The sequence below is a fragment of the Sinocyclocheilus anshuiensis genome, unplaced genomic scaffold, assembly GCF_001515605.1.
Source record: "Sinocyclocheilus anshuiensis isolate Anshui unplaced genomic scaffold, SAMN03320099.WGS_v1.1 scaffold620, whole genome shotgun sequence".
NCBI classification, from domain to species: Eukaryota; Metazoa; Chordata; class Actinopteri; order Cypriniformes; family Cyprinidae; genus Sinocyclocheilus; species Sinocyclocheilus anshuiensis.
This window is the reverse complement of record NW_015557087.1, coordinates 141493-154757: the sequence shown is the minus strand read 5'-3', so window position 1 is coordinate 154757 and position 13265 is coordinate 141493. Positions and strand designations below refer to the sequence as shown.

Sequence of the window (13265 nt, the reverse complement as noted above, 5' to 3'; positions counted from 1 at the left end):
TTTGATGAATAGAAAGTTCAAAACAACAACATTTATTTGAAACAGAAATAGGTCTAGTTAACCTTGACCCAGACAGTTTTAAATATGGATATTTTTCTTACACAAATGCATCGATTCACTTCAGAAGGCCGTTATTAAACCCCCAGAGGAGCACTTTTTAAATGGATGGATGCACTTTACTGCCATTATAAAGCTTGGACGAGCCAGGACATTTCCGATTGTATTTGTCTGAAAGAAGAAAGTCATGTACACCTTGGATGGCTTAAGGGTGAGTAAATTATGGGGTAATTTTCATTTTTGGGTGAAATATCCTTTTAAGCAAAATAGATCTGTTGTGGTTCTGATATGTTACTTTTCTTCAGGGACTTTTATGTGTGAATGTGAAAGAGACTGAGAGATTTAACGAATTTAGCATTATCTGCTTTATTTCAGGCTTTGCACAGTCTTACATTGTACAAAGGCAAAATCTTCAGTGAACATGCTTTTTTTCAATCACATTTCTAAACAATAATCAAATTTAGCATCCTTTAAGATTAAAATGGAACCTGTTACCTTTAAACAAAAAGACATACATTGAAACGTAACTTCCCATCACCAAGAGAGTGATACAACATTCGGTACGCCATGAATCCAAACATGACTACACGGTCAGTAAATCTGTTCGACATCCCACTATTCCCAAACTCAAACCAATCAATATAAAGTTTCATCACGTACAGACAAGAACATTAGCCAATCAACGGCAGTGACTCATTTATCTGATGAATGAGCCAGCTTCAATTTGCTGTATTGATCCTAACTAATGATCTAACCTCAGCTATCCAGGAACTGCCAATGTGTGATGAAGTGTTTATTTTTTCTTAGAGGATAAATTAATATGAGAATTCAACTATAATTCTAAACTGAATCTATGCTACCGATCCTAAAAATATCAGCTGTGCAGATTCTGGCCACTTAAATGCAGTCATTGTTGAAGGGAGTAAAATTTGTGTCTCTTCAGGGAAAGTTGCAGTTTGCCACTTCTGCCAGCAGGGGAGCGATTTGCTCCTTCAGGCACAAAATTAGATCAGTAACATGATTGGGAATGATCTTGTGAGGCTGCAGTCCCAGCGCACTCAAACAAGGAATGAGGAAATAACAAAACAGAAGTCTGCAACAGATACACATTACGTAAACTGTTGCGTTTAAACTACAGTTTTTGTCAAATATATTTCCTCCTTTGGTCTTTCTAGTGAGTAAAACCCAGTTCCCTTTCAAGGGAACTTCGAACTGCGTCCTCCGATCTTTCTTCCTTCATTATGCACTAGCAAGACGTTTAGAAGATGTGTGCATCCGTGTCGTCGTTATTTGACACCTGATGACACACATGATCTTTGCATCTTTTGTTTGGGCGAAGAGCACGCACGCACGTGATGTCCTCGAGGGGGCAATCTGCGTTAACTGTGAGTGTTTTTTGATGAAAAAGCTCCGCTCTCATTTGTCTCTCTTTTCGAGGAGAGAGGACACGATGGCGGTGCTCCACGAAGGTCCAGGTCTGAGCCCGAACAACACAGGGGTCCTGGCCCATCTCGGTCTGAGGATCAGAGACGGGCACAGAAGGCTAGTGTCGCGGTTCACGCTCCTCCCCCGCCTGCGGGTCAAAGAGAGGTAGGCAAGACCTAAGGGATGTGATCCAGACGAGGCGCCAGTGTTTTCTGGGACCTGTGTGTTTCTGTCCTTTTCTAGGGTAGGTCATCGGTGAGCACCCCCTCTGCTGGATTCAGAAACCGGGTTCTCGACTTGCAGTGATTACCTCACTATACCTACTTAACAGGGTGTTGCTACTAAGGGTCTGTTGAGACAGTTCCTTCAGCAAGCTCATGCAGAGCAAGCGGTAGCCCCTGTGTGACAGGCCAATACTTAGTATGATGCTAGGCTCTTGGTCGTATCCCCTTAAAGGAATCTATTCCTGATTCCAAGCCTTGAACTCTACCCCAGGCCCAGGAGTCTGGCCCTAACAGGTAAGTTTTTTGGGGTATGTAGCCTAGACCTTTGGTCGTAGCGGATAATGTCACGGACAGCCGTCTAACGTCCTAGGGGCAACTCCCATGGCTATGGGAGAGTTGATACTTAGTGCTCGCCATAGGTTTCTGGCATGCACTCCCCTCAGCATGGTGGCGTGGGTGTACCGTTCCCCATAGCGACCCCTAGAGGACGCAGTTCGAAGTTCCCTTGAAAGGGAACGTCTCAGGTTACTTATGTAACCATGGTTCCCTGAATAGGGAACGAGACACTGCGTCCTCTAGGTTTCCTGCCATGCTTCGGACGCAAGCTTCAGATGAAGCAGTGAATGACGTGTTCTCCCGGCGCCTATTTATACTATAGTCGCACCAGTAGTGACATCATGGGCTGTCGCCGGCCAACATGTTGTTGGTGTTTTTTGAATGTATGCTTCAGACACGGGTCATGACGAGGCATTCCCCATAGCGACCCCTAGAGGAAGCAGTGTCTCATTCCCATCGTTGTTACATAAGTAACCTGAGACGTTTTCAAAGGGGCGAAAACACAAATACATAAAATTCCACTAATCCTTTCCATGAGCACATCTACATACGTACAGTAAGACAAAGAATTTTAAGCTGTGTTTTGCTGGCATGTGATTGGCAGGCACCACGGTATTGTACATTCATGTCTTTACACCAGAGAACGCTGTGAATATGTATAAGTTCAGCATGTGTGTGCGTTTAGTGTGTGTGTGGCACAGGGTGCTGTAGGGTCATGTGTTCTGCCCCGGTAAAAGGTAAGCGCTGGGTACAGTAGTGGTGCACCACTTCTGGGATGCTTGGGAACACACAGCTGCTTTTTTCCAGTGTGTAGCCGCACTCTTTAGTCTGCGCTACGATGATGTGCACACATCCTTGACTTGTCCTGTCGAGAGAGGGAAATAAGGATCTTATATCATCTACGTCAGCATTTCAGGACTGCTAACTCATTACTTGTTCGCTCGATTTCAGAGATACACAAGCATGCACTTACTTGAGGGCGATGGAGTATTTGCTGGTAGCTGATTCGCTGTCTCGCACCAGGAAGCTGGCCTCCCTACAGTGCTGCAGCTGAGCCTCCGCCTCCTGACGACTCACACTGCCATGATACCAGCTAGAGAGAGAGAGACAGAGACGAGAAAAAGGGAGGAGATTCTTATTTCTACACAGTACAATTATGTAATATGATTAGAAAAGGAATAAAATGTAGAAGAGAATTAGGAGGCATTGAGAAAGTTGGACAACAGTACAAATGGATAGATTTGCCAAATAACACATTTTAAGTGTTGAAGCAACATTTTCAAACTAAAACTCATAATAAAAATGAAAATGTATGACTTTATTTCTTCTGTGGAACACAAAAGAAAATATTTGGAAAAATGTCTCATTGTTTTTGTCCATAAAGTGAAAAGTCAATGGGGTCCAGTGTTGCTGAGGATCCCACTAACTTTCATTGAATGGACAAAAACAATTTTCAGAATATCTTCTATGTTCTACAGAAAAAAGAAATTCATACATGTTTGAAATGACATGAGGGTTAGAAAATGACAAAATGTTCACTTTTGAGTATGCAAGACCGTGCTATATTGTTAATATAGTGAAATTACATGCACTTTGTGAATCATGACACAACCAAAATAATAATAATAATAGATACAATTTTATTAAAAACTTAATAACAAAAATTTGGGCCCTGTGTTTTTATTTTGAAGTGTATCAAAAGTTTGGAATCATTGAAAAATGTTAACGCTCACCAAGGCTGCAATTATTTGATCAAAAATACAATAAAAACAGTTATACTGTCAAATATTATATATTTTAAAATGATTTTTTTCCTGTAATGGCACAGCTGAATTTTAAGCAGCAATTACTCCAGTCTTCAGTGTCACATGATTCTTCAGAAATAATTCAAAAACATGAAAAAGAATCTTACTTAATTATTCCAAACCTAATATAAAATAATATAAAACAAAATATGTGCAAAAACATAAATATTACTACTTACAAAATTGTATATAAATTATTAAAAATATACTACAAAATAAAAACATCAAGGGTGCAAATTTTCATTAGAACATTGTTATTGTGCAAATTCACAAAGCGTTGACATTCTTCCTTAAGATATAGTTCCTGACATGTAATGTAAGGTTAGGATTGCCTCTATTATAAGTGCTAATATACACAGTAGCTAGATTATCCTGTTTATGTCATAGCTGTTAATATACTGTGTATTTTAGCACACATATTCTCATTACAGTTTTATTTTCATCATCTCACTTTTTTAGTTTCAGGTAACCCACATAAAATCTCCACATTTTTATGACACAGACACACACACACACACACACACCTCTGTTTCTCCAAGGGCAGGGTAGGATCAACTATTGGTGTCTCACTGTCTGGGGTGGTGCTGGGAGATGAAGGGGAAGTCGGGGACGGGGGATTCAGTCGAAGGGTTTTAGGGGTCCAGCTCTTATGTCTCAGTGTCTGCTGTTTTACAGTAGGAGAACCTGACTCTTCCTTCGACAGGCGCTCTATTCCATCAAACTGAGCTGTACACAGAAAGAAACATCAACCACCACCATAGTTTTTATTATGGCATCTGCCAATAATGACAAACCCCCCCCATCCCAAATGTTTCGAACAACTGCTACATCATAAGTTCCTTAATAACATGAACTAACTGTTTAATAGTTTTCCTCATTAGGCTGTGTCTATGTATCGGTAATGCTAAATAAAGAAGATGCTTCTAATATGAATGTGAGAGATGTTACCTGACAGTGCTCTAACAATCTGCTCCTTCTTCCACTCCCAGGGCAACTCATACTCTGCTGGTGGTCTGGGGTCGGACTCAGGTCGGGTCAAGGGAATTCCCTCCAGAACCTCCTCATATGGGACATCATAGATCTGAGGAGGTCCAGACCCCTCACTTTCTCCTCCATTCAACACTACACACACTTTCAGCAAGTCCTTCGAGCCTCGTCGGCGAATCTCTGCATAAGGGCACAAATTTACATGTAGGATCAGAACTCTTTCCAGAAAAGATTTCACGGGATAATAACAGTACTAGAAAGTTATTTGTAGAACATTGCCCAAGTAAACTAGTTATTCTTAGGCTGTAATTATGGTGCGGTCTCACATTAGCAAAATTTTACGAGCAAAAAATTGTCTATTTTCTATTGTCAATAATGTAGAGATGTATGAAGTAAAGATCACACAGAAGTCACTTTCAAAATAAGCAGATTTCTGTTAGTCAATACAAATTTGCATGACCAACTTGAACACGCTGTGAAATCTGTATGGGGAAATCTTACAGCCTCATGTGAAATTCCAGATCGTGTGGATTCCTATTGACTAGATTTAGCTAAATATTTAGTCTCACATATATCAACTTGAACACGCTGTGAAATCTGTATGGGGAAATCTTACAGCCTCATGTGAAATTCCAGATCGTGTGGATTCCTATTGACTAGATTTAGCTAAATATTTGCAGAAAAACAGTAAATGTGACTGCACCTTTAGTCTCACATATATCAAGCTTCCACATATTCTCATATTTACAAACCATAATATAACACATTCTGTTATGAACCTTGCATTTGAGCAGCCAACCACTGCCCACTTTTTCCAAATGTATCATTAAGTAGGACTGAATTAATCGCTCTCAGTTTCACTGTAAGTGGAAAAGGACGGCTTTACTTGTCCCTAGAAATCACTACCTACTGTAATATGCACATCCAGATGCTTCATTTACAAGTAAATAGCCCATGTGCTAAAGATGCAAAACAAGCTGTCAGCATTAATGAGAGTTCCCTCTCTTTCTCTCGCTCACCTTTTTTATCCAATGTGTTAAATATTGGAATATTTGTTAAATAATTATTTAATGTACTTAATAGTAATTGCAAAAGTTGTTAGAGCTAATGGTACTGTTGTCAGTCACCTTATACACCAAGTGAATTTTCCCCTACATATATTTGACACTTTGCTAATAAATCACTGTATAACTGTTGAAAGAGTAGCAAGATGGAAGCTTATTCTATTCTATTCTATTCTATTCTATCAACTTAAAAGTGAGTGAAACCACAGGAAATAATGACTAAGTCAAAGTTGAATCTGTAGTATACCAACAAATACCAAGACAAATCATAAGTTTAGGTTCTTAGATTTTACATTTAGACTGAATATTTAAATTTGTTTTTATCTTTAAATAATATAGATACAGATAAAAATATGAAAAAGAGAAAAACAAAACCTTATTACACAACACAAAACATAACATATAGATATCTTGTATATAGACTTTTTAAAGAAAAAAACTTTTTCTGTGAAGAAAAGAAAAAAATTTAGCATTTTCTATCATTCTCACCCATAATTGTATAACACTGCATTTTCAGTTTAGTGCATTTTACTTTCATCTCAAAATCCGTGTACGTATGCATCTATTCATTCTTCAAGATTTAAAGTTCAGCATCAACAAAACATTACCTGGAGCTCCATCATTCTCCCTTCACTCACTGTTTCTTTGCTGTCACTTTGTGTCTGGCATATTGTGTGAGAAAACAATGGTTATACCAGGGGAAAGTCAGACCAAGTCTGATTGGCTGGCTTAGCCGGCCACTTCCTGAGTTCTGGGAAGTGATTGGGGGAGTGAGGAGTGCTGGGGGGTCTTTCTCACATAGCCAGGCATACTGGGGGGACGGCAGGGGTCAACTTCCTGTCCATAGAATGGGGCAAAGGAAACACAGACAGGAAACAGGAAGCAGAAAGAGGAAACTGCACCCATTGTCCCAGCACAACACTGTCACCTTGGAAACCACCAAAGAGGGGAGAGAGGGAGTCGTGATTTTTCATACCCTTCAAATCCCTGAAAATCTACTCGCAACACTGATATACTGCGTATGAGAAATGTTTTAGTTGAATAAACAATTAAAAGAAAGAGAAGTAAAGAAGAGAAGAGGTGGTGTACCTGTAATAATGAGCTGGGCATCATAAGGTTCCATGTAGCCATCATTCTCTCCTTCTCTTTCAGCCTCTCTCTGTTCCCTTGTTTTCTCAGCATCAAATGGGTCAGCATAATCCTCCAGGATGATCTATTATGAGTGAGAAGAAAAGAAGAGTAGAAAGAGATATCAATGATTTGTGTTCACGTCTACACCTTCAAAAGTACAGAAATATTCTGAGTTTAGTAAAAGTTCAGCTCAATCAAAAGCTTTTGTGGCATAATGTTGATAAACACAAAACATATTTTGACTTGTCCCTCATTTCCTAAAAAAAAAAAAAAGGATGCAGAAATTGAGGTTTCAGTGAGGCACTTACAATATTAGTAAATAGGACCAATTTCTGGAGGATTTAAAAGCAGAAATGTGCAGCTTAAAATGTTTGTAAAAGCACTTATGTTAATTCTTCTGTTGAAACTTGTTTATTATTTAAGCTGTAAATTTGTTCTCTTAATTTTTAGGGTTATTTGAGGGTTTAGGCATTATGTTGTCATGGTAACGAATTATAAAATTGCATATTACTACACAGAAAAGGTTAGTATGCAATGTTTCACACTAAAATAATGTTAACATGCTTGAAACTAATGAAACAGTGAGTAACAATGAGTATTTTAATGTTATGGATCAGCCCTATTCTATTGTACATGCCTCAGTTTTTTTGTTTTTGTTTTTTTTTAAGAAAGGAGGAACAAGTTGAAATTAATGTGCTAATCAGTTTTTTCTTTCTGTTCTAACATATCAATGTAACATTAAATTACATATCAAAGTAATTAGTGTCATGCCAAAAGTGCTATTGATTGAGCCTGACTTTATATGAACTTGCAATATTCTGTAAATAATATGATACAAATGTTCACTAGTGGAGGTTCTACAATCATCTACTTCAGAAATAGTGCAAAGCCAGCTAAAAAGAGCATTTAGTCAAAACCTGGAGTTAAATTTCATCTTACTGGGTGGAATTCTTTATTCTGTCTCATAGTTGAAGAGTGTTACTTTAGCTGAAGAGCTTATGCTTATTCTCCAGCCCATCTTTCCCCTTTCTTTCTCTGATTCTCCCTCTGGACATCATATTTTGTGTGTGTTTGACCTCGTGAGATTCTGATTTCTGTGCTATTATGTTCAAAGTGTAGCTGGAGGGGATGTCCGTAAATGGGAGAGGATACAGTCTATGTATCAGGTGACATAATTCTTCAAACACTGCCTTCACTAGGGACTGGAAGAATGGGATGGAGCCATTGTGTTATGTATGCATTGTATTCTTTGCGTATTTGTGAGCAAGGGTGTGTGTGTACGCACACAAATGTGTGTTTCCCACAAAGACAGAGTGAAGAGTGTGCATGACTAGGAAAAGAGACAGGAAGAGAGGCAAGGAAAAGGCTCTCATTGTGTTTGTTGCTTTTCAGCTCCACTGTGTCTGGTTATAATACAGCAGTTCAATGAAAAGGGAATATAGGGAGAAAAAGTGAGACGTGGGGAGGGAGCAAAGAAAGATACGAAAGAGAGAAGAGGGGGCTGAGAGAGGGGAGAAGAAGATATTGCTGTAATAAAGAACTGGAAGGGAGATATTGATCTCAATTTTCAAAACAAAGACATTTGTTTGGTTCTCACAGTCAACAGGGTGACTGGGAAAAATGGAGTATGTCAAAGAACACCCGTCTCTGAGGCCTACTTAATCACTCAGATCAGGGCCATTCTTCCTTTATCCCTGCTGAAAAACCATCCTAAACCAATCTAAAATGCTGGTCTCAGTTGGTTTGAGCTGGTCTTATTTCAGGTCGTCAGCAAGCAGACCAGCATTTAGGTTAAAAGAACCATAAAAGAACCATTAAAAAAAACATTTTCCCCCATAAGTGTGAAGAACATTTAAAAAAATCTAAATCTTTTTCCACTATAAAGAACATTTTGTGGGACTGAAAGGTTCCATGGATGTTCGAGGTTCTTCATGGAACCATAAATCCCAATAAAGAACCTTTATTTTTAAAAGTGAAGGAGGTTAGCTTTTTTTGTTCAGAGATGAATTTACACATTTTCAGAAAAAATGTACATGATGTAATTCTGATTATTTATATATTGTGGTGTTGCCTCATTCTCAGACTTACCGTTTCTGTTCTGATTGGTGACTTGGCCCTCTCGCTGTCTGGAGATGATCCTCCTACACTGGATTTGGGATCATTAACCTTGATCATTCTGCTCATGTACGCGTCAGCAAGACTTGTGGTCCGCAGGGTGCGATGGTCTTCAAACCCCTCCATTTTGGTGTTCTTCTTACTTTTCCCAGGGATCAGAATCTCCCATATCTTCCCGTCTTTTATCGAGCCGGTGCTGGAGTGGTTCCGTCCCAGCTCGATGGCCGAATTTTTACGATTTCTCCCGTGGAGCAGCGAACCCACACCACCACCACTGCCACCGTTTTCCGCTCCAGAATTTTTACGCAGACTCCCTTTCGAACCAGTACTGACCGTCAGAACCGGTTTGGGACGGGACTGAGTTCCCGATTCCGAAGCAGAACGGGTCCGGTCGGATCCAGTCTTCAAACTAGTTGGAAAATCTTTAAACCACTTCGCCATGGTGAATACGCACAGGTGTCGGTGCCACTCTCCATACACATGCGCAACTCCTTTAGGAAACTAATCGGCTTCTAAAATATCACTGACTATGGCCCTATAATTGATTTTGTTTTTTTTTTGCCTAATTAATAACACTTTAACGCGCAGTTTTTTAAACAAGTATTAATTTTAATTAATATACTTGAGCTAATTTAAAAAATCTGTAAAATTGATTTAGGGAAAGGTTCCGAATATTAAAATTAATTTTATGTAGGCTAATCTTGTTTACAGAATTTATCCCATTCGTATTTCTTTTCAGGAAACTTCTTACACTCAACTATAGGCTATACTACGATTCTTCACATTGGAATATAATGTCTTGCTTTTGTTTGAATCTAAAATGCTGGTCTCAGTTGGTTTGAGCTGGTCTTATTTCAGGTCGTCAGCAAGCAGACCAGCATTTAGGTTAAAAGAACCATAAAAGAACCATTAAAAAAAACATTTTCCCCCATAAGTGTGAAGAACATTTAAAAAAATCTAAATCTTTTTCCACTATAAAGAACATTTTGTGGGACTGAAAGGTTCCATGGATGTTCGAGGTTCTTCATGGAACCATAAATCCCAATAAAGAACCTTTATTTTTAAAAGTGAAGGAGGTTAGCTTTTTTTGTTCAGAGATGAATTTACACATTTTCAGAAAAAATGTACATGATGTAATTCTGATTATTTATATATTGTGGTGTTGCCTCATTCTCAGACTTACCGTTTCTGTTCTGATTGGTGACTTGGCCCTCTCGCTGTCTGGAGATGATCCTCCTACACTGGATTTGGGATCATTAACCTTGATCATTCTGCTCATGTACGCGTCAGCAAGACTTGTGGTCCGCAGGGTGCGATGGTCTTCAAACCCCTCCATTTTGGTGTTCTTCTTACTTTTCCCAGGGATCAGAATCTCCCATATCTTCCCGTCTTTTATCGAGCCGGTGCTGGAGTGGTTCCGTCCCAGCTCGATGGCCGAATTTTTACGATTTCTCCCGTGGAGCAGCGAACCCACACCACCACCACTGCCACCGTTTTCCGCTCCAGAATTTTTACGCAGACTCCCTTTCGAACCAGTACTGACCGTCAGAACCGGTTTGGGACGGGACTGAGTTCCCGATTCCGAAGCAGAACGGGTCCGGTCGGATCCAGTCTTCAAACTAGTTGGAAAATCTTTAAACCACTTCGCCATGGTGAATACGCACAGGTGTCGGTGCCACTCTCCATACACATGCGCAACTCCTTTAGGAAACTAATCGGCTTCTAAAATATCACTGACTATGGCCCTATAATTGATTTTTTTTTTTTTTTGCCTAATTAATAACACTTTAACGCGCAGTTTTTTAAACAAGTATTAGTTTTAATTAATATACTTGAGCTAATTTAAAAAATCTGTAAAATTGATTTAGGGAAAGGTTCCGAATATTAAAATTAATTTTATGTAGGCTAATCTTGTTTACAGAATTTATCCCATTCGTATTTCTTTTCAGGAAACTTCTTACACTCAACTATAGGCTATACTACGATTCTTCACATTGGAATATAATGTCTTGCTTTTGTTTGCTCCCAATTATTCCCGCAAGATAAAGAGGAGTCTCTGAAGGGCATAAACGCGGAAAAATTTAAAGTTTTTCTTAGCTCTCGCTGAAGATCCCATTCCCGGTATATCCACTCCAAGCGACAGTCTAAATGAAGTGAAGGGGATGTACATGTACGTGCGTTTGTGCTGCAGCTGTGGCTGGGGGTGGTTTCTGTGCCTCTGCATGCAGCTACTGTTCCCTTAAATGGGAACTTTTCACCCACCTGTAGATGCAAACCTACTGCTCACTTAATGCTCTGGTGCTCAGCAAATATATTTTTAGCTTTATCAAAACGTTTCCATTTACGTGACACACTCTTTACTCCAGTGGGTAGACTATTTCACTCAGTGAAGGTCAATTTCTGGGAAAGTCTTGGCTATAAATAATCAACTATACCTAATAAACAACTATTTGACATTTCCATCGTTGTAGACTCCAGCGGGTAGGCTACTCCAGTATAGGTCAATTTCTGGTAAATAAATAAATAAATAAATAAATATACAGCTATATTAAACAACTATTTGACATTTCCACTGTTGTTGGCTACGGGAAAAAAAGATAATTGAACACATTTTGGCCTAATAGCGGGGCATGTTGTCACATGGAGTAAGTCGTCAAATTGGAATCTGTACATAGGCTAATGTAGATTTTTATGCTTAATTTAAACAGTAAATGTGAAATTAAATGTTAAAAAATATATGACAAAGCAGCAAAATCAGTTAAAATATAAGAAAAGAATATTTAAATATCATTTTGTTCTTAATAATTAAAAAAAAAACTATATGCTGAACAATTATTGTGCAAGACACTACCACAGAGGGGCAGCAGTGTACACCGGGTAACTGGCCCAAGTCACTTGTTAGGGCAGACACATAGGCAATTTAAAGTTATTTATGCTGCCTCCATCTAGTGGCTGATTAATAAAACATTCATAATTCGTTGATAAGACGTAAACATTAATTAATTACGCATTAATTTAATTAATTTATTGATTAGAAACAACAATACACGTGTCTGCTTGAACATTAGCTATTTCTGGCATTCCAAAGTGTTAGAATTGTTCTAATTGGCACCGACTTTAATACTTACCTACTGTATAAGGTTATACACACACATGACTATTGTTACATTGTTCTTAAAAGGTAACTCAAAATACTGAAAGTTGAAAACTGGATACTGTCTCGGCTCACAGGTGACTACTGTGAAGAGTAACAGCATTATCAAGTGTTTATGAACTCTGTCAATCATCTCAGCTTATCGTGGAATGTCTTGAAGAATTTATTGAAAAGCATCTGGACCAGTTTTTCCAGTTATTGACAACGATAAAGTAAGCAAGAACGATTCAGTAAACGAAAAATTACTGAATAAATTCTGCAAGACACTACACGGGACATTTACTCTCATCGGCGGTCAACTAACTAGCATAACCAGCTGCACTCCGATTCTGCACTAGTTTTTGATTGTACTTTGTAGGCCTAGTGTTTGATTGTACTTTTTATGATGCGCTTTCCCCATCGTCGATTAAATTCTGATTTTAATGTATTCTATTTACAAAAGCAGACATTTTTATGATACACCCTGTTTTGCACCCGAATACGATACTGTCAGATTTTATAGTATCTATCCCAGTCAACACGTGAGATCATGCGATGATCACAGTGACATCACACGATCCTCATACTGTGAACCTCACGGAGTAAGTAATAGGTGAGCTCATTGAGAGTTCAATCGATCCTCATACTGTGATCCTAACGGTGTGAGTAGTATATGAGCTCATTATGAACTCAAACGATCCTCATACTGTGATCCTCACGGTGTGAGTAATAGGTGAGCTCATTGTGAGTTCAATCGATCCTCATACTGTGATCCTCCCGCTGTGAGTAGTATATGAGCTCATTATGAACTCAAACGATCCTCATACTGTGATCCTCACGGTGTGAGTAATAGGTGAGCTCATTGTGAGTTCAATCGATCCTCATACTGTGATCCTCATGGTGTGAGTAGTATATGAGCTCATTGTGAGTTCAGTCGATCCTCATACTGTGATCCTCACGGTGTGAGTAATAGGTGAGCTCATTGTGA

General features: G+C 38.9%; 1 protein-coding gene across 3 annotated transcripts; it reads right to left on the bottom strand.

Moving 5' to 3' along the window:
- Window positions 1-2241: 2241 nt before the first annotated feature.
- On the bottom strand, window positions 2242-11299 carry LOC107677035 (SH2 domain-containing adapter protein E-like). 3 transcript variants are annotated; one of them, XR_001632795.1, is made up of 7 exons: window positions 9118-9944; window positions 6988-7111; window positions 4796-5014; window positions 4372-4573; window positions 3016-3135; window positions 2509-2907; window positions 2242-2253 (listed from the first exon to the last, which is right to left on the bottom strand). XR_001632795.1 is itself a non-coding variant. In XM_016471827.1 (6 exons), the coding sequence occupies exons 1-6, from the start codon at window positions 10793-10795 to the stop codon at window positions 2724-2726; spliced, it is 1317 nt and encodes a 438-aa protein (XP_016327313.1). In that variant the 5' UTR covers window positions 10796-11299; the 3' UTR covers window positions 2499-2723. The 3 variants fall into 3 exon arrangements, 2 of the variants coding, with proteins under 2 accessions (XP_016327313.1, XP_016327312.1); XM_016471827.1 differs by lacking the exons at window positions 2242-2253; window positions 9118-9944 and adding an exon at window positions 10328-11299 and having other exon boundaries at window positions 2499-2907; XM_016471826.1 differs by lacking the exon at window positions 2242-2253 and having other exon boundaries at window positions 2499-2907.
- Between the last annotated feature and the right edge of the window lie 1966 nt (window positions 11300-13265).